The 27786-nt window shown below is 32.6% G+C and overlaps 7 protein-coding genes across 10 annotated transcripts; 5 read left to right on the top strand and 2 right to left on the bottom strand.

Annotated features, from left to right (window-relative positions):
- The first annotated feature begins 14 nt into the window (after window positions 1-14).
- LOC139107482 (cytochrome P450 6A1-like) lies at window positions 15-3708 on the top strand. 4 transcript variants are annotated; one of them, XM_070665116.1, is made up of 7 exons: window positions 15-121; window positions 200-278; window positions 1746-2118; window positions 2190-2715; window positions 2809-3030; window positions 3103-3354; window positions 3448-3708. In XM_070665116.1, exons 3-7 carry the CDS (start codon window positions 1786-1788, stop codon window positions 3612-3614), a joined length of 1500 nt encoding a protein of 499 aa, XP_070521217.1. In that variant the 5' UTR covers window positions 15-121; window positions 200-278; window positions 1746-1785; the 3' UTR covers window positions 3615-3708. The 4 variants fall into 4 exon arrangements, with proteins under 4 accessions (XP_070521217.1, XP_070521218.1, XP_070521219.1 ...); XM_070665117.1 differs by lacking the exon at window positions 15-121 and having other exon boundaries at window positions 128-278; XM_070665118.1 differs by lacking the exons at window positions 15-121; window positions 200-278 and adding an exon at window positions 540-1338.
- Window positions 3709-4048: 340 nt separating this feature from the next.
- Window positions 4049-10081, top strand: LOC139107730 (uncharacterized). Its single transcript, XM_070665543.1, has 11 exons — window positions 4049-4118; window positions 4337-4712; window positions 4831-5353; window positions 5516-5737; window positions 5910-6161; window positions 6268-6438; window positions 7518-7867; window positions 8061-8589; window positions 8690-8911; window positions 9066-9317; window positions 9415-10081. The coding sequence occupies exons 2-11, from the start codon at window positions 4380-4382 to the stop codon at window positions 9585-9587; spliced, it is 3027 nt and encodes a 1008-aa protein (XP_070521644.1). The 5' UTR covers window positions 4049-4118; window positions 4337-4379; the 3' UTR covers window positions 9588-10081.
- Window positions 6500-22906, bottom strand: LOC139107486 (uncharacterized). The gene is made up of 7 exons (XM_070665127.1): window positions 22817-22906; window positions 19941-20108; window positions 11510-11612; window positions 10857-11410; window positions 10410-10794; window positions 10083-10343; window positions 6500-9979 (listed from the first exon to the last, which is right to left on the bottom strand). Exons 4-7 carry the CDS (start codon window positions 11278-11280, stop codon window positions 9778-9780), a joined length of 1272 nt encoding a protein of 423 aa, XP_070521228.1. The 5' UTR covers window positions 11281-11410; window positions 11510-11612; window positions 19941-20108; window positions 22817-22906; the 3' UTR covers window positions 6500-9777.
- Waw (Translation factor waclaw) lies at window positions 11606-14560 on the top strand. The gene is made up of 7 exons (XM_070665107.1): window positions 11606-11906; window positions 11981-12790; window positions 12903-13139; window positions 13284-13549; window positions 13708-13922; window positions 14018-14230; window positions 14314-14560. The coding sequence occupies exons 1-7, from the start codon at window positions 11836-11838 to the stop codon at window positions 14437-14439; spliced, it is 1938 nt and encodes a 645-aa protein (XP_070521208.1). The 5' UTR covers window positions 11606-11835; the 3' UTR covers window positions 14440-14560.
- On the top strand, window positions 14951-18614 carry LOC139107476 (TBC domain-containing protein kinase-like protein). Its single transcript, XM_070665105.1, has 12 exons — window positions 14951-15385; window positions 15471-15720; window positions 15807-16035; window positions 16128-16402; window positions 16492-16638; window positions 16718-17000; window positions 17059-17236; window positions 17293-17499; window positions 17579-17838; window positions 17911-18038; window positions 18141-18303; window positions 18375-18614. Exons 1-12 carry the CDS (start codon window positions 15181-15183, stop codon window positions 18480-18482), a joined length of 2433 nt encoding a protein of 810 aa, XP_070521206.1. The 5' UTR covers window positions 14951-15180; the 3' UTR covers window positions 18483-18614.
- Window positions 18715-23263, top strand: LOC139107475 (protein broad-minded). Its single transcript, XM_070665104.1, has 8 exons — window positions 18715-20484; window positions 20569-20906; window positions 20983-21179; window positions 21254-21673; window positions 21748-22067; window positions 22604-22781; window positions 22852-23067; window positions 23136-23263. The coding sequence occupies exons 1-8, from the start codon at window positions 18812-18814 to the stop codon at window positions 23253-23255; spliced, it is 3462 nt and encodes a 1153-aa protein (XP_070521205.1). The 5' UTR covers window positions 18715-18811; the 3' UTR covers window positions 23256-23263.
- On the bottom strand, window positions 23082-27351 carry Aif (Apoptosis inducing factor). The gene is made up of 12 exons (XM_070665106.1): window positions 26931-27351; window positions 26112-26413; window positions 25965-26019; window positions 25734-25888; window positions 25539-25669; window positions 25264-25439; window positions 24995-25186; window positions 24740-24930; window positions 24398-24650; window positions 24169-24323; window positions 23857-24102; window positions 23082-23717 (listed from the first exon to the last, which is right to left on the bottom strand). The coding sequence occupies exons 1-12, from the start codon at window positions 27013-27015 to the stop codon at window positions 23646-23648; spliced, it is 2013 nt and encodes a 670-aa protein (XP_070521207.1). The 5' UTR covers window positions 27016-27351; the 3' UTR covers window positions 23082-23645.
- Between the last annotated feature and the right edge of the window lie 435 nt (window positions 27352-27786).

Raw genomic sequence — 27786 nt, 5'->3', positions numbered from 1 at the left:
ATGTTGCAGAATCATTGAGACGCGTTTAATACAACGGATAAAAATAAATTCTCAAGATATCGTTCTCACAAGTCATCGTGCTTTACCAGTGGACGTACCTATTCTCGCGCTGAAACGTTAGGTTGGCATAATTTTAACGGCGATAGTTGTACCATTTCTAGTTACACTTTCTTACAAATTAATTCAATTTTAACTACAGGATTGCAAGATCAAGCTGACACATGACACAGGACATCCCGAATGCAAATGTGCTTGACACCCCATCATTTCTCAGACATGTAAGTTCTTTACTAATTATTATAAAAATTAAATCTGACAGCTACATCTTTTTTTTTTTTTTTATTTCTGCTATAATGTTGAATGCATTTTTCAAAACTTTTTCTCATTAAATATTTAAAATACTAGAGGAAACCATGTGCGAGCTACGCACGCACAGTTTTTCAAAAGATCCCAATTCGTCATTTATACATATTTCGGTACATTAATTATAATATGTTATTTATGATAATCGAGTGATCTACGGCGTGTTGCCGGTTGACTTACCTTTTAGCTTTCGGTTAGATTGAGGTAGGTTATTTTCTGGCCGGCCGTCTGTCTGTTCGTTCATCCGTCCTTCCCTCCTTCCTTCCTTCCTTCCTTCCTTCTTTTCTTCTTTTTTTCCCTCTTTCCGTGGCAGTTTCTGGATTATCCTGACAGGTTGCAGCACTTTACATGACATGCAGCACAAGCACTGACACTCGAGAGACGAACGACCGAAAAAATAACAATGGATTATCGCGGCGAATTATTATGATTAAAATTAAGAAACGCGACGAATGATTATTTGTTCCATAAATGTGCACTCTCGACGTTCATAGCGTTGCTTACGTTCGACAAGTCGTTCTCGATCCCGGCACAAGAAATTGTCCGCGATGTAAAGCAAAATTACTTTCAAGTCTTTGGTCAATTCTCCATCGGCGGAATGAACGATTGTCGAGAACACGGCTCAAACAGCGAACGAGACAGGCCGCGATACGAAATGTTCTCCGCGCACTTTATCTTCTCCAAGTTCCTCACTTGCTCGTAAACGGGATGAGATCCTCGGCCGCGACGAAGAAGAAGGCGGGATCTTCTCGCACTCTGACAGTGGCGGTTGACCGGAACCTGCCGAAGAAAATTGTGATGGAAGGCGCCGGTCGGAAATGCCCGATGCAATTCCGGCGCAATTCACGTCGGACGCTCCGTGCGCGCTGTGTTTGTTGCAACCGTCCCGTAACCTTGTTGTCGCGAGGCACTTTTTCGAGGCTCAAAACAACGCGCAGAACGACGAATCGAATAACGGGAGTACAGAAAATGATTGTACGTATCTTAATCGACAACGTCGACACTTATTCGTATGTGTGAGTATCCTATTCGCGGTCGAAAATACGCGAAATTGCCGAGCGGACAAGGACACGTCCGCACGATTGAGGCTCTGTAACTAGACTGAAGTGGACTGAAGTGACCGTTAAAGATTTCGGCCCTTGGATAGAAAGAGAAAACCGCGTAAGAAAGTGAGACAGACAGATATAGTCGATCTCGTCAATTTCGCGCTGTCCTTCTCGCACGGAATGCTCGGAAACACTGAGCTCTGACGCCGAATACTGTTTATGTTATTTTTATTAGCTTGCCGAGCTCGACACGTCTTTCCCCAAACTAAAAAAATCAAACGATGAAGAAGCAATGCCCAATACTTTTACTTTTAAAGCATTTTGTTTTATTTTCAGTAAGGATAACCCTTGATAATTGATTGATAACTACTAAACAATGGAACTTTTCGAAATTCTGTGCGGTATTTCTACTGTAATTATCGTCCTATATTACTTCCTTACGTCAACTTATGACTTTTGGACGTCACATGGTGTTCGTGGTCCAAAACCAATAATAGGATTTGGAAATTTTAAAGATGTTATACTAAATAAAACGTTTTTGGGAGATTTTATAAAAAACATATATGACGCCTATAAAAATGAACCGATGATTGGAATATTTACAGCTAAGACACCTGTTCTTATTTTAAGAGATCCAAATTTAATTAAAGACGTCCTTATTAAAGATTTCTCCCATTTTGCTAACAGAGGTCGAACTATTTTCGAAAAGGTAAGAACACTAGCTTATTACTAATTTGTCCAAAAATCGTATTATTAATTTTAATTAAATCTTTGCTGTAGATTGAACCGCTGTCCCAACATCTTGCAGCTTTGGAGCTAAAGAGATGGAGACCATTGAGAATAAAGTTATCGCCCGTATTTACATCTGGTAAATTAAAAGAGATGTTCTCTTTAATATCAGAATGTGCTGATAATCTTATCCAATACATGGAAAAAATAGCGAGCAAAAATGAGCCTGTGGAATGCCGTGATTTAACGGCAAAATACACGACTGACGTTATCGGGAGCTGTGCTTTTGGTATCGAAACGAATGCTTTGTCGAATGAAAATAGTGAATTTCGTAGGATGGGAAGAAAGATATTTGCTCCAACTTGGAAAAGTATGTTGCGAAACAAATTAAGAGATTTTTTCCCGTGGTTTTACCAAATGCTTGGATACGTTTTACCGCAAACCGAGGTTGACAAATTTTTTATACGCGTAGTCGTGGAAACTATGGATTACAGAGAAAAAAATAATATTATTAGAAATGATTTCATTGACACATTGCGAGAATTAAAGAAACATCCCGAAAAAATGGCCAATATTGGTATGTATACAATCTTTGTATATCGAAATTACTAAATAATTAGTGCGACAAGAACTTTCTTATTTATATTAACAAAATTAATTTTTTTTTCAGAGATAACAGAGAGTTTATTAGCTTCTCAAGCATTCGTGTTTTTCCTTGCTGGGTTTGAAACTTCGTCCACGACTATTAGCAACGCGCTTTACGAGTTAGCGTTGAATCCAAACATACAAGATAAACTACGTAATGAAATTAATGAATACCACGTAAAATATAATGGTGACTTGACGTACGATATTATCAAAAAAATGGATTATTTAGATAAAGTTTTTAAAGGTACGTTGTAGAAAAATATTTTTTATATTAATTCTTACATTCTATTGAAATTTAACATTGTTTTTAACGTAGAGACATTGCGAAAGTATCCACCAGCGACAGTTCTTAGTAGAGAATCTATGTCGAGTTATACTTTTGATGGTACTGAAGTTACTATACCGGAAAAACAAAAATTGTGGATTCCTATCTATGCGATTCATCTGGATCCAGATATTTATCCGAAACCAGATGTGTTTGATCCAGAAAGATTTAACGAAGAAGCTATTCAAAGCAGACATCCGATGACTTATCTACCTTTCGGTGACGGACCCAGGAATTGCATTGGTATAATGAAAATAATTTAAATATTACTTCTTATTTCTTTGTGCGCAGAGTAACATTTTTAACAAAAACATTAATTGTTCTTTATATTTTCAGGAGCTCGATTTGCTATTTATCAGACTAAACTTGGCCTTGTAAAAATACTACAAAACTACAGAATAGAGACTTGCGAGAAAACCCCAATACCATACGTAAACGACCCTCGATCATTTCTATTAACACCGAAAGGTGGTATGCACTTGAAAATAAGAAAAATTAATTAAATTAAATTTTAATTTTTCTCTAAATTATATAGAAAACACTTGTAACCGTAACGGTAAACGAATAGCAAGTAAAATGCAAAAAATTGTAATCTTACCTTTTAGTTATTCAATCAATACAGCCCAGACTTCTTCTTCTTATTTCATTGTTCTTGATCACATTTGCTTGTACATTCTGCATGTTAAAAAACTGTTACAAAGTTCGATTTATGAAGTTATCAGCGTTTTAAGTAGTTTTTAAAATTTTACATTATGTAATTGTATAAATATAATTGTTTTACTTATAACTACTTGTGCATTAATTCTTTAAAAAATATAGTTTAACTTCTTAATGCACTTACATTAAAGATTATCTATTCAACATCATGTTAAATGTTAAACAACATGTTAAACAAAAGATAGCACCGAGTGTTATCTATTTTTACTACACGAACATTAACATAAGATATAAAAAGCAGCGGTATAGCTGATTTTGAACAGTTTCATCACTCATAAAATAAAAGTGTTGTAAGTAACAGTTTAAAAATTACTTATAATTCTGTAAAAATAATAAATATTAATAACATTATATTTTTATTGCTTAAAATGTCTATGCATATATGTATAACATTTAATATAATATCGTCATATGTTATTAAAGATTGTGCTTTTTAATCTTAACAAATTTAAAACGTTTTAAGGCATAAATTTATTTCATAAAACTTTTTTTTTCTTCTTTTTTTCAGTAAAGATTATTCATGTCGTTAATCGATTTACAATAGTGGCACAATGGAACCATTTGAAATTCTATGCGGCATAGCCGCAATTATTTTCATCCTTTATTATTACTTTACATGGAATTTTGACTTTTGGAAGTCTCGTGGTGTTCGTGGTCCACAACCGATACCAGGATTTGGTAACGTTAAAGACGTTATACTTGGAAAAATGTCCTTATCCAGATACCTGGAGAAAGTATACAATGACTACCGAGATGAACCATTTATTGGCATATTCGATGTGACAACACCTATTCTCATTATAAAGGATCTTGATTTGATTAAAGATATTCTAATCAAAGATTTTTTGGTATTCGGTGAAAGAGGATACAACATTCATGAGAAAGTACAAACATTTTTAACTGATTCACACTCTCTTTGCAAAAATCTGATAGTAATTAATAAAAATCGAAAAGTTTGCTCTATTACATTTTAAAAACAACATAAAAATTATGTTATCGCAGGCTGATCCGCTGTCGCAAAATCTTTTCAATCTGGACCTGGATACATGGAGACCATTAAGAACAAAGCTGACGCCTGTTTTCACATCCCGTAAACTAAAAGAAATGTTCGTATTGATATCAGAGTGTTCTGATCATCTTGTGGATTATTTGGAAAAATTAGTGAAAGAAACTAATACTATAGAGTGTCACGAAGTGACTGCAAAATACGCAACCGACGTAATTGGAAACTGCGCCTTCGGCATCGAGATGGACGCTTTGGCGAACGAGGACAGCGAATTCCGTAGAATAGGAAGAGATGTGTTTAGACCACCATTGACGCATCGCATACGAAATACAATCAAAGAATATTGGCCCAAGTTATTTGATTTCCTCGGCCATATCGTACCAGATTCAGAGATCACCAGCTTCTTCACGCGTGTTATAGTGGACACTATGGCTTATAGAGAAAAGCATAATATCGTTAGACACGACTTCGTCAATACGCTGATGGAATTAAAGAATTCGGATAAACTTGGAGATTTCGGTAATTACTATCATCGTTATTACTTTGCGACAAGACTAAATATTACTTTTGTATTACGAAAAATGGATCAATGAATTATGTATCACATATTAAATTTATCTATACCTATCATCATTTATTACATTTAAAGTAAAACATTAAAATATATAATTTATATTCCAGATTTAACCGATAGTTTGTTAGCTGCTCAAGCATTTATATTTTTTGCTGCTGGTTATGAAACCTCGTCGACAGCGATGACCAACGTTCTTTACGAGTTAGCTTTAAATCAAAAAATGCAAGACAGGTTACGCGACGAAATTGATCAAGAGTATTTAAAACATGGTAATGATTTCGCGTATAAAAATGTCTTGGAAATGGTTTATTTGGATAAAATAGTAAAAGGTATGTCCTAAAAAAAGAGAAAAAAATTAAACAAAAGAATGAAACATCTTGAAAAACATAAATTTTGGCAATGATATAATAATAATAATAATTTTATTGCTAATTAAGATAATTAAGATTTTTCTAGTAAGTATGCATTTAAATTAAAAAATAATTTAAACTCTTAATGTAGAAGGTTTACGAAAATATCCACCTGGACGTTACATACCGAGAAGAACGACATCAAGTTATACTTTCAACAATACCAAAGTCACTATACCAAAGGGCCAAAAAGTATGGATTCCTTTTTTCGCGATTCATAATGATTCGAATATTTATCCGAAACCAGATGTATTCGATCCAGAAAGATTTGACGTAGAAGCTGTGCAAAAAAGACATCCAATGTCTTACCTTCCTTTCGGCGATGGACCAAGAATTTGCATTGGTATAATGAAAATAAATTTTAATTTCACTGTTAACTTTTTTTATGTTTAATTAAAAAACATTTTTAATCTTTATCTGATTTATACGATAACCAATTTTTATTCCAGGTTTGCGCTTCGCCATTTATCAAGTTAGAGTTGGTCTGTTAAAAATAATACGAAATTTTAAAGTTGAGCCCTGCGAGAAAACACAAATACCTTATGTGATCGATGAGACAAATATTATATCGTCGCCAAAGGGTGGAATATATTTGAAAGTAACAAAAATTAATCGAGATTAACCTTTCTTGGTTTGAAATTTTTGATTTCTTTTTCTTTTAAACTTAATTGAAAAATGGTGTTTTATTCTTTTTTTTTTTTGTCAAGAAATATAACACTAAAAGTCGCTGCTCCGATTGCTTTGAATATAATACCTATTTTATTGATATCGTATTAAAAGTTCTCATCGTAACATTAATCAAATAATAATTTTATCTTTGTAATTTATACACTCTAATATACCGAAATTAATCCATAATGTTTTGGAATGTTTTTTTTCTCTATTAAAATAAATAATAATAAGTAATAAGAATAATATCTACTGTGTACTTGTTTTTTTTTCACTTTATACGCATAAGTTACTTCCTTTCTCAGATATTCTGCTTTTTGTTTTTTCTTACACAAGATTTAAAATACATCGATGCAGGAATAGAATAGAAAATGTACATGTAAAACATTAACAATCATTATCTAGATTTTTAAATTTGTAATGACCTATTGCCTTTATGTATATCGATATAAGCTATTCAACGCTTAACGTTTAACGCATTTATTTGAATTAAACATTATTTTATTTTACAATCAGACAAAGTTAAACAATTATAATAAAAATAATCGCTTAACGCCAGAATTTGCACATTCATATTCTCATTAATATACACTCGTTTTATCTAATCAATTTATTTTTATTTTTATATCGTAGTAGTTACGATTTTAAGTTACGAAAACAATCTTTATATTGAAAATATCTTTTAAAAACACACTGAAAACTTGCTACGAGCTGATACATAATAATTTGTATTTAAAACTTTAGCGTCGTTCAAATACGTAATGTTGGTTGCTTGTTTTAAAGTAAAATCGAAAATATTCGAAAAAAAAAGAAGCAACATTTGTTCATCATTCTCACATGTATGGTGAAAGAAGTTGTTTCGTTACGCGTTCTCATTACCAAGCAAAGAAGATAAAAATCGGAATTGTTTCAATAAAAAAAAAATTGTATAAATCTTGTTTTTTTTCTTTTTTTTTTAATCGAGATTAGTATATGTAACAAAAAATTAATTTCGTTTTCCTTCTTTTTAGTTACAATCTTTCAACATAATCGTTCGACTGTTACCAAACAATGGAACTCCTCGGAATTCTTTACGGATTTGCCGCGTTAATTATCATTTTATATTATTTCCTCTCGTCTTATGACTTTTGGAAGTTACGTGGTGTTCGTGGTCCACGACCTACTTTGTTATTCGGTAATTTTAAAGACGTTATATTTTTGAAGACATCCGCGGGTGATTATTTGACAGATCTATATAACATCTATAAAAATGAACCGTTGGTTGGAATATTCATTTTTAAGACTCCCGTTCTTGTTGTACAAGATCTTGATTTAATTAAGGATGTCCTTATTAAAAATTTCTCCGTATTCGCCGACAGAGGAATATCCACTTTTGAAAAGGTGAGAATATTTATGTAAAACTTATATATAAATTCAATAAGTATGATAGACACACACGTGTCTTTTGTAAAAGTTTACAGCTACAATTATATTTTACAAATTATAAAATTCGCTTCTGAAGGCTTCAAGCAAGTTTCTAGAAGCTAGTAAAATTTAATTATAAGTGTACCATTTGATTACATCATTATCGCAGGCTGAGCCACTGTCGCAACACCTTTTCTCTTTAGAACCGAAAAGATGGCGACCCTTAAGAATAAAGCTATCACCTATTTTTACATCTAGTAAATTAAAGGAGATGTTCTCCTTGATATCGGAATGTGCTGATCACCTTGTTCAATATATGGAAAAAATAGTAAGCGAAAACGAGCCAGTAGAATGCCGTGAATTAACGGCAAAATATACGACTGACGTTATCGGTAGCTGTGTTTTCGGTATCGAAATGAACGCATTGTCAAATAAAGATAGTAAGTTTCGCAAAATGGGAAGAAGAATATTCAATCCTACTAAAGCAGAGATGTTACGAATAAAAATCAGAGAAGCTTTTCCGTGGTTTTACAAACACATACTCGGTAACATTCTGCCACGTCCAGATTATACAAAATTTTTCATCCACATTATCATGGAGACTATGAATTATAGAGAAATAAATAATATCAATAGGAATGATTTTGTTGATACATTACGTGACCTAAAGAAACACCCAGATAAACTAAACGATATTGGTATGCATAAATCATTTACATGTATTACTTTTTCTTATGGAAAACATTTTTAGGAAAAAAAAACCTAGCTGATAACTAAAAAGAGAAAATATTATTTTAGAATTAACCGACGATTTAATAGCTTCTCAAGCGTTTGTGTTTTTTATCGCGGGCTTTGAATCCTCTTCAACAACTATTAGTCACACACTTTACGAATTAGCATTAAATCAAAAAATACAAAACAAATTACGTAAAGAAATTGATGAAATCTATACAAAATATGGAGAAAATTTAACACACGACAATATCAAGCTAATGAATTACTTGAATAAAGTGTTCAAAGGTACATCTATGAAAAAGAAATTACATAAGAAATAATCTAATTAATTTTTTTTTGTTTTTAGCAATATTATGACGTAAATTCACTGTTAATTTTTAATTTAATTCTTTAATAAACATATATGCATTTTTATAATTTAGCATTATATTTAATATAGAAACTTTACGAAAATATCCGCCAGCGACAACTCTTATGAGACAATCGATATCGAATTATACTTTCAACAGTATCAAAATCACTATACCAAAGGGCCAAAAAATATTGATTCCCGTTTACGCGATTCATCATGATTCGAATATTTATCCAAAACCAGATGTATTCGATCCAGAAAGATTTAATGTAGAAGCTACGCAAAAAAGACATCCAATGTCTTATCTTCCTTTCGGCGATGGACCAAGAAATTGCATCGGTATAGTAAAATAAATTCTAAAATTATTTTTATGACTTTTCTAAAAGAATATTTTTAATAAAAAATCTTGATGTAATCGTTATAATTTTATTTTTAGGTGCTCGTTTCGCTGTTTATCAGAGTAAAATTGGACTCATAAAAATATTACGAAACTACAAAATCGAACCTTGCGAAAAAACTCCAATACCGTATATAAGTGATCCTAGAGCATTCGTGTTATGTCCAAAAAATGGCATATATTTAAAAATAATTAAAATTAATCAAGATTAATTCTAGTTTTTGCGTTATCGAGGTCTTATAAAATTTTAACAAACTACTTTAAACTATAAATGTACATATATTAATACCAAACACAAATAAGATATTAACTTTTGGACGGTTTTTTCATATTTTTTATCTAGTTTTCGGTATTTACTAGATTTTTATATTCAATTTCAGTCATTTTTTATGTTATATAACGTTAATGCATTAACACGTAATCATTTTCTTTTAAATTTTCCAAGGTATTAGTCTCAAACATATTAAAATCTTTCAATTGTGGCGACATTGGAACATAACTAGAATTATCTGAAATGATAGTAGTTTTTTGTGTACGTACAATATTTGGTAGTTTTAACTCTTCATAAGAATTGGAATTTACTGGCTGAGAATATTGCTCCATTCTGTTAAAGAAAAATGTAATTATTGTCTATCTTAATTGCTTTCACCTCATTTAACGATATTTTCTAAAAAAGCTTGAAGTTAAATAAAATTATATTACATTACCTGTCTTCGTTTACATATTCCGTTTTCCATTTCTGACGTGGGGGTAATGCTGGAGGTTCCATTTGCAAATTGCACGAAACTTTACTTGTAAATGACATTTGGGAGGAACAAACATCGTCCTTAATTTCTTCATAAATTCCAGAGGCTATAGAGGTATTGGACTTTGTATGATTGTTGGAATGAGATAAATTACTATACACCAGATTTGCTTCCGATTGGTATATATTCTCTACAGTTTTAATGCCAATGGATGTCCTTGAACTGCACATATATTTCAAATTTAATTAAATACTATCACATCTTTATCTCATACTATATTATACATACCAATTAGCATTTGTATTAAAAGTACAGAGTGGTCCATTATTTTTTTGCTGTAAAGGATGACTGTTGACTTCATCATGTGTCACTATTTCAAGATCGTCATAAGAATGTAAAGATCTTTGGCGAAGTCTTGGACCTCGACCCTGTGTTACCAAGACTTGCAGTAACTTAGCAGTGTTAAGACAAAATATATAAAGTTCTCCAACACCTGAGCGAAACTCTTGGCTAGTGTGCATTACACAGATGCGCTTTACATCTTCTGGTCGGCCCACTGTCATTAAATGAAACTGAGTAAACTCCTTCCAGTCAAAGGTTTCAAGTATCTCGCCTGTATGAATATTCTTAATAAAAATTCCCATTTCATTGGTGAATAAATCTCCATATAAACCTGAAAAAAAAAACAGTAAAATCAGTAAAGTATCTTTAAGTAGAAATTACCATTATACCAACCAGTTAAACCTGCTGTTTTTGAATGTGCATTATCAACCATAGATACATAATATGATTTCTCTGTATAATACTTTCTAGGGTTTAACAATTGTCTAATATCGGCTATCCAACGTTGTGTTACAGTCTCAGAGTTGGCAGACAAAGATAATAATGGCTTTCTGTCCACTTTAGACAATATACTAAAAGCAAATTGCTTTGTACTGGAGCAAATACGATGTACAATGGCATTCGGTGGTATTATTACAGAACTATCTTTCTCATTTTGTTTTAAAGCATTGCTGCGTTTCTGATAAAACTGTATTTCTAAACCACGTCCCTCGTTAAGCTTTCTTATTGAGCACCAAGATCGTTTCCATACATTCGACAAAGTCATGGTTTTTTTCCTCCATATAAATCCGCAAACTTCCAGATCGCGTAAACTCATCTTTGCCAAACAGATACGTTAATTGCGGAGAGCTTTTAATATATGCACTGTCGCGGAAAACTTTCTCTTACGATTTTAAAGAAAATTGTTTTACAATGTTCAGTTACAACTATCGGCGTTGAATGTGGACCTAAAATATATTGGCATTGTATTATAATAAAATCGTAACAGAAACAATTGTAAGGTAATTTAAAAAGACGTAAAAAAGAAAATGCTAAAATATACTTACAATTTTGCCAGGTGTATTGTTGTTTCAATCGTCATTCAATCATTATACTATGTTTATTTATACTCATTACATTTCGAATGTATCGTTTAAAGTGTGAAAAGTTCTGCAATTGAGAAGAACAGAAAAATTTTGAGGTTATTGTCGACTTTGATTGGAGGATATCCTTACGGTTTATGTATTATGTGTTCAGTAAGTTTGTGTGTGGTTCATGTGTGAAGGCTTTTAGGGTGTGCAAACACATGTAGCGGAATAATGATCATAACGATGATCGAAAAATAATGTGACAAAAATCGGCTCAGTTTAATTTTGTACAATACGCGTTAAAAATGCGTAATGCTATCTTGAACTCTTTATACTTTGAAATTATTCGTAATGCAAAACTCCTCAAACCACAAAGGTTTATTCAGTAAAAACTTTAAAATGAGAAAACTTATAAAACGCTTAATTAATTTTAAATTAATTTTATTCCAGGAAATGGACGTTTTTATTAAACAGACATTTTGCTAAGCAAGCAACAACCGATATAGAATATAATGTGCCGGCTGAAACTATTCGCAATTTTAGTATAGTTGCACATGTTGATCATGGTAAAAGTACATTAGCAGACAGACTGCTAGAATTAACAGGGGCTATAAAAGCAAACTCTGGCCATCAAGTTCTAGATAATCTACAAGTGGAAAAAGAACGTGGAATCACTGTAAAAGCACAGACAGCTTCACTATTCTATTCATATCAAGGCAAAGAGTATCTCTTAAATCTTATTGATACACCAGGTCATGTGGACTTTTCAGCAGAGGTTCAACGGTCACTGGCTCCTTGTCAAGGAGTTATACTACTGGTTGATGCTAATGATGGTGTTCAAGCACAAACTGTGGCCAATTACTACCTAGCACGAGAAAAGAATCTTGTAATAATACCTGTAATTAATAAGATTGACTTGAAGAATGCTAATCCTGAGAAGGTTAAGGAACAATTGAAAAAGTTGCTTGAAATAGATATAGATGTTATTAAGATATCTGCTAAACTAGGTATTGGTATCAATAAAGTTTTAAATGCTATAGTTGAAAAAATTCCACCACCTACAATTGCTAGAGATAAGCCCTTTAGAGCACTGATATTTGATAGCTGGTATGATAAATACAAAGGGGCAATTTCTTTAATTTATGTGAAAGATGGAGCATTGTCAGTTGGCAAACAAATTACTTCTGTTTATATGAAAAAATCATATGAAGTAAGAAATATTTTTCTTCTCAGACCTTATGCAGAAAATGTAAAAACAATGTGAGTGAGTATAACTAAAATTTTATTATACTAAAATCAAATCAAGTCTGTAAATTGGTACTATAGTAGATATATATCAAAAACTTTTAATCTAAGTTATTCTATATTTTAGATTTGCTGGACAAGTAGGTGCTATTTCATGTAATATGAAGTCTAAGGAAGCTCATATTGGCGATACTTTGCATCTACGACATCAACCTGTGGATTCTCTACAAGGATTTAAACCACCAAAACCAATGGTGTTTGCAGGTGTATATCCAATAGATCAAACACAATTTGCTTCTCTGCAAACAGCTATCGACAAACTTACTTTAAACGATAGCGCTGTAAGTGCTATTTTTGAGTCAAGGTAAAACTATTAATTTTAATTTAATTAAATTTTTTAATTTTTTATTTATTAATTTAAAAATTAATTTAATTTTAATTAATTTTAATTTTTTTTAATAATAATGTTTAAACATATTAACAAGGATAATATCTGTAAATCCTGCAGTAATGCACTTGGAAGAGGATTTCGAATTGGTTTTCTAGGCTTATTGCATATGGAAGTTTTTATCCAACGTCTTGAACAAGAATATGAAGCACAACCAGTAGTTACAGCACCTACAGTAACATATAAAGCAAAGATTTTTGGGAGTAAAAATATAACAAAATATCAAGGCGACACAATAACCTTTAATAATCCGATAAATTTTCCAGACCCTCAGATTGTAAGTGAATTTTATGAGCCTATGATTATAGCAACTATTATTACGCCAGGTATTTAAAATTTAATTCTACAATATAATTGTAATCAATTTAAAAAATATTTTAAAAGAAATTAAATTAATTTTTATTATAGATTTTAAGAATTTTTCTCATTTTCTTTATTATTATTTAATATTTATAGATTAATCAATTTTTTTTTTAATTTATAGATACATACATGAGAAAGATTATGTCTCTTTGCTATGAAAAACGAGGAAAAGAAAAATTGAACAAGATTATTGGCAATGACAGATTCATGTTGCAATATGTGATGCCATTGAACGAAGTGATTCTTGATTTTCACGATTCTTTAAAGAGCATCAGTTCTGGTTATGCTAGTTTCGATTATGAAGATTATGATTATCAAATATCCGATATAGTAAAGGTAATTTTTTTTATTCTGTCAGTTTAAAATTTTATATTTTTTTGAAGGATTTGTTTCTTTTATATACATATATAATAAATTCACATAAATTTTAGTTAAATATTCTATTAAATGGAAAAGTGGTAGAAGAATTATCTACGATTATACATAGATCACAAGTATCTACGATGGGCAGAAAATTATGCGTTAAGCTTCTTGATACTATCCCTCGACAACTTTTTGAAATAGCGATTCAAGCGGCAGTGGGAAATAAAGTAATTGCTAGAGAAACTTTAAAGCCTTACAAAAAAGATGTAACGGCAAAATTAGTAAGTAAATTTAATTTTTTATATTTTACAATAAAAGTTTTAATTTAAAAATTGCTTCACTAATTTTGTTATTTCTTTTTCAGTATGGCGGTGATGTTACTAGAAGAAAAAAATTGCTAGCACAGCAAACAGAAGGGAAAAAAAAAATGAAAATGATAGGAAAAATTTCTTTACCAAGGGACACTTTTATAAATGTATTAAAAAGATAATTGAGATTTTGTATTTAACACAAACTCATAATCAAGAGATGCCGTAGCGTCTCGCGTTAACGCGCAATGAGACCACCGTGTATCATTTACACGAATAAAAACTTTACATGATTAGAACAAATCATGCGCACGCTTCGCGTGTCCCAATTCGTGCGCGTCATTATAATTAAGGACATTAATTAATTATAATAATTTCTATATAATGATTACATTATAATTGAGTAATCTATAGTCGACGACGTGTTATCGGTTCAAGAGACTCAATTACAAACTACGAAAAAAAATCATCATCATCATTTAAAGCTAATGGACAAAATTTACATCTTTTTTTATTTTTTTATTTTATTGTTAACCATTAGATCAAGTGAATTTTCCCTTTTGATATTCTTGAATTAACAATTCTAATTTTATTCATTGTTTTCCCGACGTCGTGCAAGATCACCATCTATTCACAGACGTCGGAACTAAATTGTACATAATTCTTGACATTACCGACATTGGTTTTAGTACCCAATTACGAGATATGAGTGTACTGACTGCACTCTGCATCTGTGCACTTATGTTTATAGCGTGTGCATACTGTTGACTGTTGAATGACAGCTGTAAACGATAGGTGGGCGGATATGTCGTGAAGAATGCAAGCTACAATAATTATGAATAGTGGGAGATCAAAGTCGAAACGGTGAAATCGGCTCGTATAATTGCGGAAGACGTTTATGAAATTTTACACATACGAACGCCATGTGTCCAGCGCTGCTGGAGAACGAGGAGCGATGTTTGGGTGGCATGACTTTCTTTGCTCAAAGTCACCCGGTGGAGGTATGCGGTAGCAATGGTTTACCGCTCACGCCAAACTCCATAACCATCTATGGGAAAGCGCAATTTTTGAAGACCATCTACCATCCCTATCTCTCCCCCTATCTCGATATAATCAGAAGCAAGCATGGTAAGCCCAAATAACTACGACAAAATTCGCGCATTTCGTGAGGTAACATAATTAATTGTGTGATTTTTTGGGCATACATTTGCAGAGAGGATTGTGGTAGTTGCGGAATACAGTGGAAATCCACTAAACACTAAGCAAGGCTTAAGCACAGAGGAAATAATTAAGATAGCCTTTCAGACTCTTTTAGCTCTACAGCATATGAACGAACTAGATCTGGTACATAGACACTTGAGTCCAGATAATATATTGATCAAAAAAAATGGCAATGTTCAGTTGTACAATTATGGATTGTATTATATGACAGATGGAGGAAAGAATGTATCTTTTCCAATTGGGTATTTTTTAATATTTTCTTTCATTATAAATTTATGGATTCACCTATTTATCATATAAAATCTTACATCAAATTTCTATTTTTTAGTTGTCCAAAATATACAGCACCAGAAGTATTTCTGACTCCTAGTCCGAGTGGTATTAAGATAGATTCCTGGTCTTTAGGGATGATTATAGCAGAACAACTCTTAAGACAGCCTATCTGGCCTGGAGTAAAATTATCTCAATGCTTGAGAAAAGTTCTGAGTTTAATATTATGCGATACCAGCATATTCGAACGTCTTGCCAGGGAAAATAATTGTTTTCACGCTTATGAAGTATAAATTTATCTATTGCATTACGAATTATTTGTATTATTTATTAGTTTATATTATAATGGGATATTTTTAAATATTATATTTTTATGTAGAAGTTACCGAAAGAACTAAAGGAATTTGTGGATTCATGTCTTCAAATTCATCCTACTAAACGTAAAACTCCGGAAGAATTATTGGAACTGCCGATATTCACCGAACATTTAATGAAAAATGTGCAAGAGAAGGAAGAAAATCTTTATAAGAATGTTATTGTTAGAAAAATGGACGAATTATATTATCTGTGGCAATTGGCTGGTGGAGATATTAATGTAGATTTAAAGAAGCAGAGTCTCATTAGATCACGACCACCTATTTTATCTATTCCAAAGTAATTTTCAAACGTATATATATATGTATAATAGTTGATGCAGATTGTTCAACGAAATTATGTTAAGCATTAAAAATTATTTGCTTCAGTTTAGTCATATTGTTGGGTCAATTGTTTGGTCAGAGAGATACCGCTAGTCTACTCGATGTAAGGGTCGTAAAAGTTCCTATGGAAACTCTTCGCCAGCGTTTAGCACATATTCCATATATAGCAAACTATCCTTGGTTGACAAATCAGTTAGTTCATTTATCGTTAGTTTATCGTATTATAAATTTATCCCGATATTATTAAGTAATTATAAAAATTTTATTACAGAATGCAAGTCCAGGCACAGGAAGATCTGACAAATGCTGCGTCTCAGTTGCCATTAATCATAAGAGAACGCGATACGGAATATCAGTTCTACAGGCTTGTTTTATTTGATAGACTTTTGCAAGCTTATCCACTCACTCAGGAAGCAATTATTGAAGAGGCGCACAAAGATATACCGCCTCCGGTTAGAGGTGCTGTATGGGCAGCTTTACTTGGTATTACCGGCGACATACAGAAGCGGTATGATAGAATTGACAAGGAAACGCCGACACACACTGATCGACAGGTATAATTATACGTAGTATAACGTTCGACATAAATACATTTTGCTATTAATTTATTAGATAGAAGTGGATATACCGAGGTGCCATCAATACAGCGAATTACTGTCTTCTGGTGCTGGGCATGAACGATTACAAAGATTATTAAAAGCATGGGTTAGAAATAATCCACATTACGTTTATTGGCAAGGGCTCGATTCATTGACGGCGCCATTTCTTTATCTAAATTTTAATAACGAAGGTATGAATTATACGATGCGTACTTATATTCTTTAATTTATCAACGATTTATTTTAGCTCGAGCTTTTGCGTGTCTTTCGACTTTTATACCGAAGTATCTCCATAAGTTTTTCCTAAAAGATAACTCAGCAGTGATACAGGAATACTTAGGCAAGTTTTTCCAAATTATTGCGTTCCACGATCCTCAATTGGCGAATCATTTAAAATCTATAAACTTTGTACCGGAACTCTTCGCTATACCATGGTTCCTAACAATGTTTTCACGTAAGTTTTTTTTTTACTGTTAATTTTAGTACGCCATATTAATCACCATATTCATATCAATAATTACTAAATATTTTAGATGTATTTCCCTTGCATAAGATATTGCATTTGTGGGATAAACTATTGTTGGGCGACTCGTCATTTCCTCTTTTAGTTGGATTAGCGATATTAAAGCAATTACGAGATTCCTTATTGATGTCAGGTTTCAATGAATGTATTTTACTATTCTCTGATCTACCTGAGATCGACATAGAGCTATGCGTTAAAGATTCCATGACAATGTATCAAAACACCCCCGCAAGTATCACGCGTAGAAAACATCAGTATAACACCGCAAAAGTATGATATTATGTTTGATATTTAATATTTTAATACTACAAGACGTGCATATTATAACATTCTAATACGCAGGATGTAAACTGGATTGAACCCGAGGCAGGAACCGAAAAAATGCCAAGAATAAGCGTAGATGATTTTCTAAATCTCTATAACACATCATCGAATAAAGTTATAGTGGTTGATATACGCAGCAATATACAGTAAGTATTATCATTAAATTAAATGCAGAAGAAAAAATTGTAACTGTAAGAAAAAAAAAATCTGGAAAAGAATTTGTTTCCTAAATAATAATGTATCTTTAGATTCGAAAGAGGTGCTATTTTCGGCAGTATTAACATTCCGTTTACAAGCGTGCAGTTATCTCAAACTCATATCGACACGCTCGGACCACACGCAAAACCGTTGATAGATAATAAAAGCAGTGCCGTTGTAATTATTGGTCCGCACAATCAAAACAATGCATTGGTAATTTAACTGCATAGCATATACAGAGAAAATCATGAAAAGAAATTTACTCTAATAATATTTTTTAACAGTTTGCAGATTTTCTCGTAAAATGCAATGTTGTTGGAGTTTGTTCTCTACAAGGTGGAATTAACGCATTACGCTCTAAGTCTCCGAATATCATAGTACCTGCACGCTAATTAAATTACCTATATGAGTAACTATACATGTAATACTCAAATTTATTTATCGATACAGTACAATTATATATTATTCGATCTGTAAAATATGTAATAATCTTGTATAATTTTGTTATAAAAGATTTTATTATATTATGTGCCTTAATTATTCGCGAAAAATTAAATCCATCTTTTTATAGCTGTATGTGTGCATATATGTGTAATGTGTGTATGTTTTCAGTTGCCATAACGACAAACGTCAAAACTATGGATTTTAGACACGTGCGTTTTGTTGCACTCGTTTAATAGCTTGTATAACAGTAGTATAAATTTTAGGTAATTAAATAAATATGGATAAAGGAAATATACCGCCAGATCTTCAAAAATGGTTGAGAAAATGCATAAAAAAAGAGTTCGGAAGAACTATACAAAACGCTTTAGACAAAGAGCAGGTGCCCAGTGATATCTCTTACAAGCTCACGCATTCGAAAGATATGAATGCTTTAGTAAACTCCATTAAAAAAGTAATCGACGAGCAATACGTGGTAGTAAAACCCTCATCTGCGGCATCACGATCGCAATCGTTACTCTCGTTCACGAGCGATCTTACGACAGATGATTGGGCTCCTCAACAAGGAAACGAGGAAGAGTACAACTGTATAATCGACAAAATCAGTCGCGACAAGCCAGTCCACGTGAGATTAGCTGGCTATGAAATTTTATTGAAAATTGAATTGTCTAATATAAATAACAATTCTCAGTGGGATGTTCTCCAAAAGACACTACTGGATGGTCTTACGGACGATAACAGGGCCATATTCGAGATTAGCATGCAAGTACATGCAAAATTACTGAATTGCTCACAAATACATTATATCTACAGCAATCTATTGAGTGCGTTTAATGCGCAATATCATTCGCAGAAAATGCGCGAGACTCTGCCGACTTTAATCTCTGGAATTAATTTCAAGTTTTTCCTGCATGAAAAATTGTTTTGCCTAATGCACTTAACAATCCGCTATCAAGAAGAAATGTTGAAAAACAGTAGACATAGCGATAAGACTCTAGAAGAAGTTATAGAACAATTTATAGTGTTTCTCAGTACACACAGCTTTGGCACTTCGTTGCAACCTAAAACCTTGAATATGCTAAATATCATCTCGGTAGTGGAACCGCAAGCTAAATGGAGCAAAAGGTGGTTTCACAGCCTCTCTACTAGAAGGACTTTTATTGCTGTCTTAGCAAAATCTCCGACATTCTTGCAGAATATCGTCGAATGTGTTAAAAATGGCTTGACAGATACACCCTGTTCCCTGTCTATCTCTATCATGGATGAGAGCAATGAGCTATGTATTTCCGGAAATACGATAGAAACTACAACTTATCTGCATTCTTTGACCCTTCTTTCGCAAGTTTGCAGTTACGAGGCAGGCAGAAAATTACTTACAGAGAGTTCGTTAAAAACCTTATTTGACGTACCTGATTTTTTGAGAGAATTATTAAACTCCTTAAATAAATTAGCAGTGGACGCACCCAGTGGGGTGTACAATATTTCTTGCGATGCTCTTCAAAATATGCTGAATGTTTCACATGTATTATACAACGTTGACTTTTGCCATGCCGCGTTGTGCCGTCTGACATCGCTTTCTGAAAATAATATAAAGATTTGGCCACATATATTAAATATTATTTCTCATATGGTGGACACAGCAGACGGTCCAGCATTCTTGACTACAAATTGTAAAGAACATTCGACGAATTCTGAAAATGCATCGTCGAAGTGTCCGGTAACGATTGTAATACAGTACGCGACGAATTTATTGAAACAGCCGTTTTCTATAGTAGATTTAAAATGTATTTTGGATACGTTTAATCTGGTAGAAAAGCTACTCGATATTTATGACGTTTACGAGGCTGCACAGGAGAAAATTGAAACGCAATTTTACCCAGCTATTGCAAACTTTTATAAAAGATTTAATAAATGCAACATCGAGAACGAAAATAAAATTCAGCAACTCGATAGGTATTTTAAATAAAAAATACATTTTATTATTTTTTTTAAATTTAAGATTATGTCACCATTATAATATCTGAAATTTTATTATAGCATTGTCAAAAAAGTTCTATTAAAAATGGTATCGGTACCACTCGGATTGCAAGCGCTCGTTAATGAGAAACTAGTTTTTGAGGAACTGATTCGCGGATCGATTGCTCCTCTAAGAGTAATCTGGAGTTCCACCGACATAGTCAGCTTCATTTCGTCGGCTGGGTATTTCGACCTAGGCTACAATGTGCTCGCTAATCTCGGGCCTCATGTCTTATCGACCTTGTTGTCACATATTTGCATAGATGCGGAAGATCCTGAACTATTTTATGATCCTTGGGACAGAGATAACATCGACGAATTTCTACATATACTTGCATTATTTTCTCTTAATTTTAATTGTAAACAATTTGTACAATTATATTAATATTTTTTATACGTACGACTAATAGATACAGGATGTATAATTATTTATAGGCTTTGCTGCGTTTATGGTAACTGATAGCGAACTGGATAACGACGAGGAGAAAGATTATCCCTCAAATTTATTTGAATTATTGCAAGCTGCAATACATAAGGAATCCATTTATCATCATTTAGCTCTTTTATCGTTAAATACAGTAATTTGGAACTTAGATGCTTGCGCTTACTTATTAAACTCGTTGAACTTTCAGGTAGTAAATTATAGGTATAGTAAATTATATGATGCAAAAGTAGTTAAATATTTAATACTAAATACGATTTTTAGGAAACACTGTTAAATATGCAGAGAGACAGTACGATTGTCATTGAAGCTCACAAGGAAGAAACCGATGAAAGTGATGAATATAAAGAGATAGAAAATTATAATGACGATGATGGTAGTGATAAATCAGAGTCGAGAAAAGAATATATAATTGACGACTCCAGTTTCTTAAGACACAATATTTTATTAAAATTATATTACCTGACATATAAAAGAAAGCAAAATGTGATGCCATTTGAGGAATATGAATTTTTTTCGGAACTTCCACCTCCAAGAATGTACGCTGATATGATGGACCTTCGAGAAATCGAATCTGATTCGGAATTAAATGATATGTTGCAAGAAGAGAGACCCGGATTACTAGACATTAGTTGGGTTTTGCAAGTTAGAGCAGCTCATAAAGTTTCGCGATGCCCGATTAAAGTAATTTTTCATAAGTTTAATATGCAATTGAATTATGAATGAATTAAAAATTACAAAAATAATTTTTATCATAGAACTCGATGATGATAAATTTGTTAAGTCAAATGCACAAAGCTATTCCAACTGCGGAGTGGGTGGAACAATTTGAATGGCAAGAGAACATAACATACGACACTGATTATTGGCTTCCGGAAGACTTGCACGCAATTAATATTGTTTTAAACTACGCCGAGCAACGAGAGGTTTTAAAGAATGATGACAACAACAAAAAGAACTTAATGCAATTCATTCATTCCGCCTACATACTTATACAATATAATAAACCAAGCAGGTTTGAAGGTTTCGATTGGTTCTTGGCCACGGTATTCATTATCTGTGATGGAGATTTAAATAAGTATGCAGCTTATAAATTAATTAGAATTTATATATTATCTGTGAAAGCAAATCATTAACATAAATATAACTTTAAGCCTCAGCTGACCGCGAATTAATTCTTTGATAGCCTCAATTTCCGGTATGGTCACATATAGCGGCATTTAGTAAGTTTTGTTTAATCGACATTTCTTCGCGATACTTTAATCGCAAAGAAATAAAACAATTAAGGACTGTTTGTACCAACGCGGATTAACTTTAATCTTAGTTTAACTTTTATTTTATCTCGTTCTGATTCTTCGAATTAAAAAGAAATAAAAGACAAGTTAAACCGAGATTAAAATTGATCCGCGTTGGTAGAAATAATCGTAAACAAATATTTTAAAGTTATCAAACAATTAACTCAAGCTAGTCAGATATCATCATCGACAGGTCTCAGATTGAAAACTTAGTTCTCACCAGGTTAATGTGTTTAAAAAAAATGTTTTATTATTAACCCGTCTCAATATTTTCTTCTCATCATCGACCCTATTATCAAATATTTAACAATAATTTCAGATGCAAGACTTTTATTATGCAATTAATTCAATTTCCATCGACACTACTTCTCTGGCCAAAATTGGGCAAAGTTATTGATGAAAAAAATAATGAGAGTACTAGTTCCCAGTTCACTTTTATGCAAGTTTTGGAGACCATGGTTAATATCGAGCTTCCAAACATCAAATATGGATTAAAGGTGATTAAATTTTATCATTTAAATAATGTACTTACTTAAACATGTAACGTGTCCCGATTTTTATAAAAAGGATGTCTTCGGTGTCGATTGGTGGATGATATTCAATAGAATGGTATTGCAATGCTTCTGGGGTATCCTTCCATGGAGTGAAATAATTCATTTTTTCGCAATTTGCATTTTGTACCCGTGTGATTATATGGTGTATTATTCCGTATCACTTTTGCAATTTTGCCAGGAAGAGTTGCTACAGGATTTAACAAACAGAAAAATGTGGCCAGAAAATATGGTATATATACGAAGTATACTGAATTATTTATATTTAAAGTCATTAATTTTCTAAGTATTTTTCTACAGGTATTGGACGAATATCGCTGTCATAGTTATATTACGTACATGGATAATTTAGGTCAACGATATAGAAATCGGGTTTTACCGGCGATGACTAAAAACTTAAATTCAGAAGACGAAATATAAATATACATACCTCAGCTACATTTTGAAAATTTAAAAAGCAAGAAAAAAAAAAATATTATTAACAGCGTCAAGAAATATTCATTACGTTCATTCTTAAAAAATATCTTTTAGATTTTTAACATTTTTAATTAGCATTAGCTGTAACGAATATATGTATGTACACTGTGCACGTACTACACAAGAACATTTTGTGTACAGATTATATTTAGAACTTTTCATGTATACAACATTGACTGGTATATATAATTCGCATTTAACTGCGAAATTCACGATATACGCTTGCAGATTTTTCAATGATACCTCAAACATAGAAGTTAGACAACTTTTTACATATGCAATATAATTATCTCTTAATATTGTCATTCACTCTATTATTTGTGAACCAAATGATCAATCTTCGTGAATTGTAAATAGTTTTGCTACTTCGTTTAAATCGTCATATTTTGTATTTCCCGTAAGAACCTGAAATAATATATACATTATTAATTATTTAAATTATTTTAATTAAGTGACATGTAAATTATATATAATACTTTTACTTTTATCAAAACAATTTAAAGTAAATTTTAACACAAATATAGAAATAAAATAATAACTTTACCCGTCTGGCAATTGACATTCGATTAAAGATGTTCCACAAAACTATTCCCACTACGACATCATCTCGCAAATAAAACACAATGCCCTTTCCAAAATCTTCGTACTTTGTAGGTTGCTCTAACTTTATATTATTTCCAGATATTTCTTCCTTTTTTTGTTCTAAGTTATCAACACTTTTTACAATTTGTGAAATTGATGACTCTGACTTTTCATTAGATCGCGAGTCTTCAGAATTTATCTTTTGTTCCTAGAAAACATAAAAAGAATAGTTTCACAATCAAACACATCAAATTTTATCACAAAGATTACTTACGTCGCTAAGATTATTAATTGCCACTTTATTTACTTCCGTAGCTTTTGCAAAAACTCCAACAGTCGGCAAAGACGAGTCTACAATACCTATCGCTTCATACCCTACATCAGGTCCCAAATCTGACCAAAACATCGATTGATGCAAATAAGGTTTACCTGTAAAGAAAAATTCGTTTGTATTTCGATGCAAATTGGAATTTTTAAAAAAATATTTACACTTATTAATTTACCTGCACCAGTCATATTTTCACCCGCTAATCTCCCAGAGGTAACCGCATGATCATGATGTTCTACTCTTCTTCTACCAAGTTTAACATCATAGAAACATGCGGCGTCACCGGCAACCCAAAGATTGCTTCTCGCTTCCAATTCAGCATTAACAAGGAATCCTCCTATTTTAGGTTCTGTTTCTAAATTAGAAGTTGCTGCTAAATCTGTATTTGGTTGAACACCTACTGCTACTATCACTTGATCAGCGTCAATCTTAAAACAAAAATATAATAAAAATTATAATATCAATAAATATATTTTAAATTAAATATTAGTTATATAAAATTATCTTTATAACATACAGTTTGACCACCAGTGAGAATAAGAGATAATCGACCATTTTTATATTTATAATCTTGAACTTCCGTGCTAGATATAGTATGAACACCTTCAGCTTCCGCTTTTTTCGAAGTCCATTCACTTAGGTATTCTGGTAACACTTGCGCCATTATAGACTTTTCTTTATAAATTTGGAAAATATTTTTAGATTTATCTGCAATAAAACATTTTGTTATAAATAAAAATTAATTTTTTAAATACTTAAAAAAAATACTTACAACTTTTAGCGAGTGCACAGGCAAGTTCAGAACCGAGAAATCCACCACCAACAATTACAATATTTTTACATTTAGGATTAGAAACATTTTTTTCTAAGTCAAGAAAATCGTCTTTTGTTCTAAACATTGTAATCTTATCTTTTACACCATCCTCGGCAGATTCAAATATCGGCAAATTTTTAGGTGATGCACCTAAAATTCAATTACATATAAATAAATTCAGATTTATATTTAAATTTGAGTCGATAACATCTTTTAATAAAACTTACCAGTTGCAATAAGACATTTGTTGTATTTTATTTCGTGACCGTCTTCGAGAGTTACAGTTTTATTTACAACATCAATTTTTGTTACTTTCCAGCCCATGGCTACAGCAACTCCGCCTTTATCAGATTCAGTGAGTTGAGTAACGTTCGAGTAAAACTCCCGCGGTTCGTAGAATATACTATAAAATAAACATAAACATTCTGTATGCAAGAAAAAAAAATTACTGTACTAATAAACATTACTAAAAAATTGTAAAATTAAATCTAGCAAAATTTACCTTCTCTGAGTTCCATTCCACTGGTTAAAACGTAATTGTGCAGTTGTTTCTTTATCTGTATTATACCAAAGTTCTTTAGACAATGGTGGTCTCATATATGGAAACTCTTCCTCTTGTGCTACAACTAAAACCTGAAAAAAAATTTTTATGAGCACAAATAAAAAAAAAATAGAAATGTATTAATATATTTTATACCTTAGCTTTGGGATCTCTAGACTTAATAGATCTAAATGCTGAAAATGCAGCAGTTCCTCCACCTATCAACAGATATGGTACCTCTTGAGGTATTAGCTTTGATTCTGCTGGAACTTTTACTTTGTTTCTAGACCTCCTTCTCCCTTCTTTCGTTACTAAAAACATAAAATAAAAATAATATATTTCTTTAACATTTTAATTATTGTAAGTAGTTTTCTTTATCAAACTCACATTTGCTTTTCTGTTGATTTGTCTTGTCATCTTTTGATAAAAATGATGAAGACACCTGTAAAAATAATTAAATAATAATAATAATTTAAGAAATATTTAATCCCTGCCTTAGCCAAGTAAAATATTTTAACAATGCAATTTTATTACCTTATATGTAACTCCTGTCACAATTAAGGCAGCCAGTAGATGCCAGTAACGAAATTGATATTTTCCATCTTTGCCAGGACCTGAGCCTTTATCACTTGATTGTTTTTGTTCACTGCTCGGCCTGCATCCCTCCTGTGAAGCTGGACAGAATTCTCCAGCTTCACAGGCAGGGACTGCTTTTTGTGATTTGGAATATTTAGAATCAGGTATGCATTCCTCTGGCCTAATAGTAGCACTTGGCTTCTGCACCTTCTTGTTGCTTGCATCGCTACTATGGCGTAAATTACTAATATTTACAACTCCTGCAAATGTTTTCAGTAAGTTATCTCCAGATTAAACAAGTATGTAGAGATAAAATGTACATGTTACATCATTGTTATTTTAAAATAAAAAATGTAAATCAAATTTGTCAAAAAGCATGTATTATAATTTCCTTTGAAAAAAAAAAAAGAAAAAAAATATCTTTACGTTTTATTCAAGTTATTAAAGCGTCTGCAAGTTATAGAGAAGCGACACATCGAGGTTATGTCACTCGCCGCCTATTTCAGAGTGACCACGCCACATGGATGGGAAGATTGTAAACACAGCCTCTTATTCTAGCCATACAATTATCGCTCGCGAGTTTACGCAACCGTAGTACAGGCAGCTATTATCCCAGATGAAACAAACCGAAAACAATGGCAACTTCCTCATTAAAATCGCCACAAAAACAGGCGGGAAACAAGATCGCTGCCCCGAGAACCCAGCGTTCGTGCGCAGCGGGCATGAAATTCAAGAGGGAAAAAAGACAAGAGAATCTTTCGGGCAGTCGATACGCACCAACATATTTTACAGGGCGATAGAGATGATTGACGCGTATGAGCCTGGCGGGCAGCTGGCCGACGATTCTACCGCAGACGAACATCTTCGCCGGTCGCCCTTGCGCGATATAATGGCCGCTATATCGTGTTTTCCCCTCAGCTTTTGCCGTGCGCGCCGATCAGCCGCTGGCCGCTTTTACCGTGGACCGGAAGAACGCTCGCCGGAAGGATGCACACTGTGCGACACGCCATTACCTGGATTCTCACCACCTTTCCCGAGATTGCACAGACGAGGGACTCCCGGACGACGGCCGGTGGCCGGTGAGCGGAACACGTGAACTTAATCCTTTCGTCGCAGCCAGTCGCAACGCACGCGTACGTGTGTGTATACGCGGGTTACGTTACTACGTATCTAACACCAGTCGGAATGATCGAGTCGATTACTGCCTAAACCAGCCTAGACTGAACGCAAAGCGTGGCTAATTTCTTCAGGCCGCGCATAGATTCTTCAATATAAAAATTAGCGAGATTATTAATTTTATTATATTGCATCGCAATCTTTCGGTTATTTTTCTTTGAATAAAAGTTTAATTTCAAAATCAAGATGCTTTCAAGCTTTTTTTTTTTTTTTTAATTTACCATCGCTTTGTTATCGGCTGCTATTGAGAAAAGGTTTGCGGATATGTGCTGTAGATAGCACGCGCTGTACTGTTTTTTTCCTCGATGGATTTTCCTTGTAATTATTTCATTTTAGAACTTTCTTTGAGGTTTATTTCAATTAATATAATACTTTTATTATTATTGTTGTTACGGTAAGTATTCTTTTGCAATATTTTGGACAAGCTAGATGGTTAAATTAATTGTTAAAACTGTCT

Source organism: Cardiocondyla obscurior, linkage group LG13 (assembly GCF_019399895.1).
Source record: "Cardiocondyla obscurior isolate alpha-2009 linkage group LG13, Cobs3.1, whole genome shotgun sequence".
Classification (NCBI taxonomy): Eukaryota; Metazoa; Arthropoda; class Insecta; order Hymenoptera; family Formicidae; genus Cardiocondyla; species Cardiocondyla obscurior.
This window is presented reverse-complemented; position numbering and strand designations above follow the sequence as displayed.

Bases quoted from the DNA above. Each gene is read 5' to 3' on its own strand.
- Aif (XM_070665106.1), bottom strand. From the start codon at position 27,015: ATGTTCGTCTGCGGTAGAATCGTCGGCCAGCTGCCCGCCAGGCTCATA. The intron at 25,889-25,964 runs GTGAGTTTGATA...TTATGTTTTTAG, and splicing joins AAATCAACAGAAAAGCAAAT to TAACGAAAGAAGGGAGAAGG. The intron at 25,440-25,538 runs GTAAATTTTGCT...TTTATTTTATAG, and splicing joins TGGAATGGAACTCAGAGAAG to TATATTCTACGAACCGCGGG.
- LOC139107482 (XM_070665116.1), top strand. From the start codon at position 1,786: ATGGAACTTTTCGAAATTCTGTGCGGTATTTCTACTGTAATTATCGTC. The intron at 2,119-2,189 runs GTAAGAACACTA...TCTTTGCTGTAG, and splicing joins GTCGAACTATTTTCGAAAAG to ATTGAACCGCTGTCCCAACA. The intron at 2,716-2,808 runs GTATGTATACAA...TTTTTTTTTCAG, and splicing joins CGAAAAAATGGCCAATATTG to AGATAACAGAGAGTTTATTA.
- Waw (XM_070665107.1), top strand. From the start codon at position 11,836: ATGCGTAATGCTATCTTGAACTCTTTATACTTTGAAATTATTCGTAAT. The intron at 11,907-11,980 runs GTTTATTCAGTA...ATTTTATTCCAG, and splicing joins AAACTCCTCAAACCACAAAG to GAAATGGACGTTTTTATTAA. The intron at 13,550-13,707 runs GTATTTAAAATT...TTTAATTTATAG, and splicing joins AGCAACTATTATTACGCCAG to ATACATACATGAGAAAGATT.
- LOC139107475 (XM_070665104.1), top strand. From the start codon at position 18,812: ATGGATAAAGGAAATATACCGCCAGATCTTCAAAAATGGTTGAGAAAA. The intron at 22,068-22,603 runs GTATGCAGCTTA...CAATAATTTCAG, and splicing joins TGTGATGGAGATTTAAATAA to ATGCAAGACTTTTATTATGC. The intron at 23,068-23,135 runs GTATATATACGA...ATTTTTCTACAG, and splicing joins AAATGTGGCCAGAAAATATG to GTATTGGACGAATATCGCTG.
- LOC139107730 (XM_070665543.1), top strand. From the start codon at position 4,380: ATGGAACCATTTGAAATTCTATGCGGCATAGCCGCAATTATTTTCATC. The intron at 4,713-4,830 runs GTACAAACATTT...ATGTTATCGCAG, and splicing joins GATACAACATTCATGAGAAA to GCTGATCCGCTGTCGCAAAA. The intron at 8,912-9,065 runs GTACATCTATGA...TATTTAATATAG, and splicing joins CTTGAATAAAGTGTTCAAAG to AAACTTTACGAAAATATCCG.
- LOC139107476 (XM_070665105.1), top strand. From the start codon at position 15,181: ATGTGTCCAGCGCTGCTGGAGAACGAGGAGCGATGTTTGGGTGGCATG. The intron at 15,721-15,806 runs GTATTTTTTAAT...TCTATTTTTTAG, and splicing joins AATGTATCTTTTCCAATTGG to TTGTCCAAAATATACAGCAC. The intron at 16,403-16,491 runs GTAATTTTCAAA...TATTTGCTTCAG, and splicing joins CCTATTTTATCTATTCCAAA to TTTAGTCATATTGTTGGGTC.
- LOC139107486 (XM_070665127.1), bottom strand. From the start codon at position 11,280: ATGAGTTTACGCGATCTGGAAGTTTGCGGATTTATATGGAGGAAAAAA. The intron at 10,795-10,856 runs GTTGGTATAATG...TTTTTTTTTCAG, and splicing joins AAAAACAGCAGGTTTAACTG to GTTTATATGGAGATTTATTC. The intron at 9,980-10,082 runs GTAATGTAATAT...TTTCTTTAACAG, and splicing joins GAATATGTAAACGAAGACAG to AATGGAGCAATATTCTCAGC.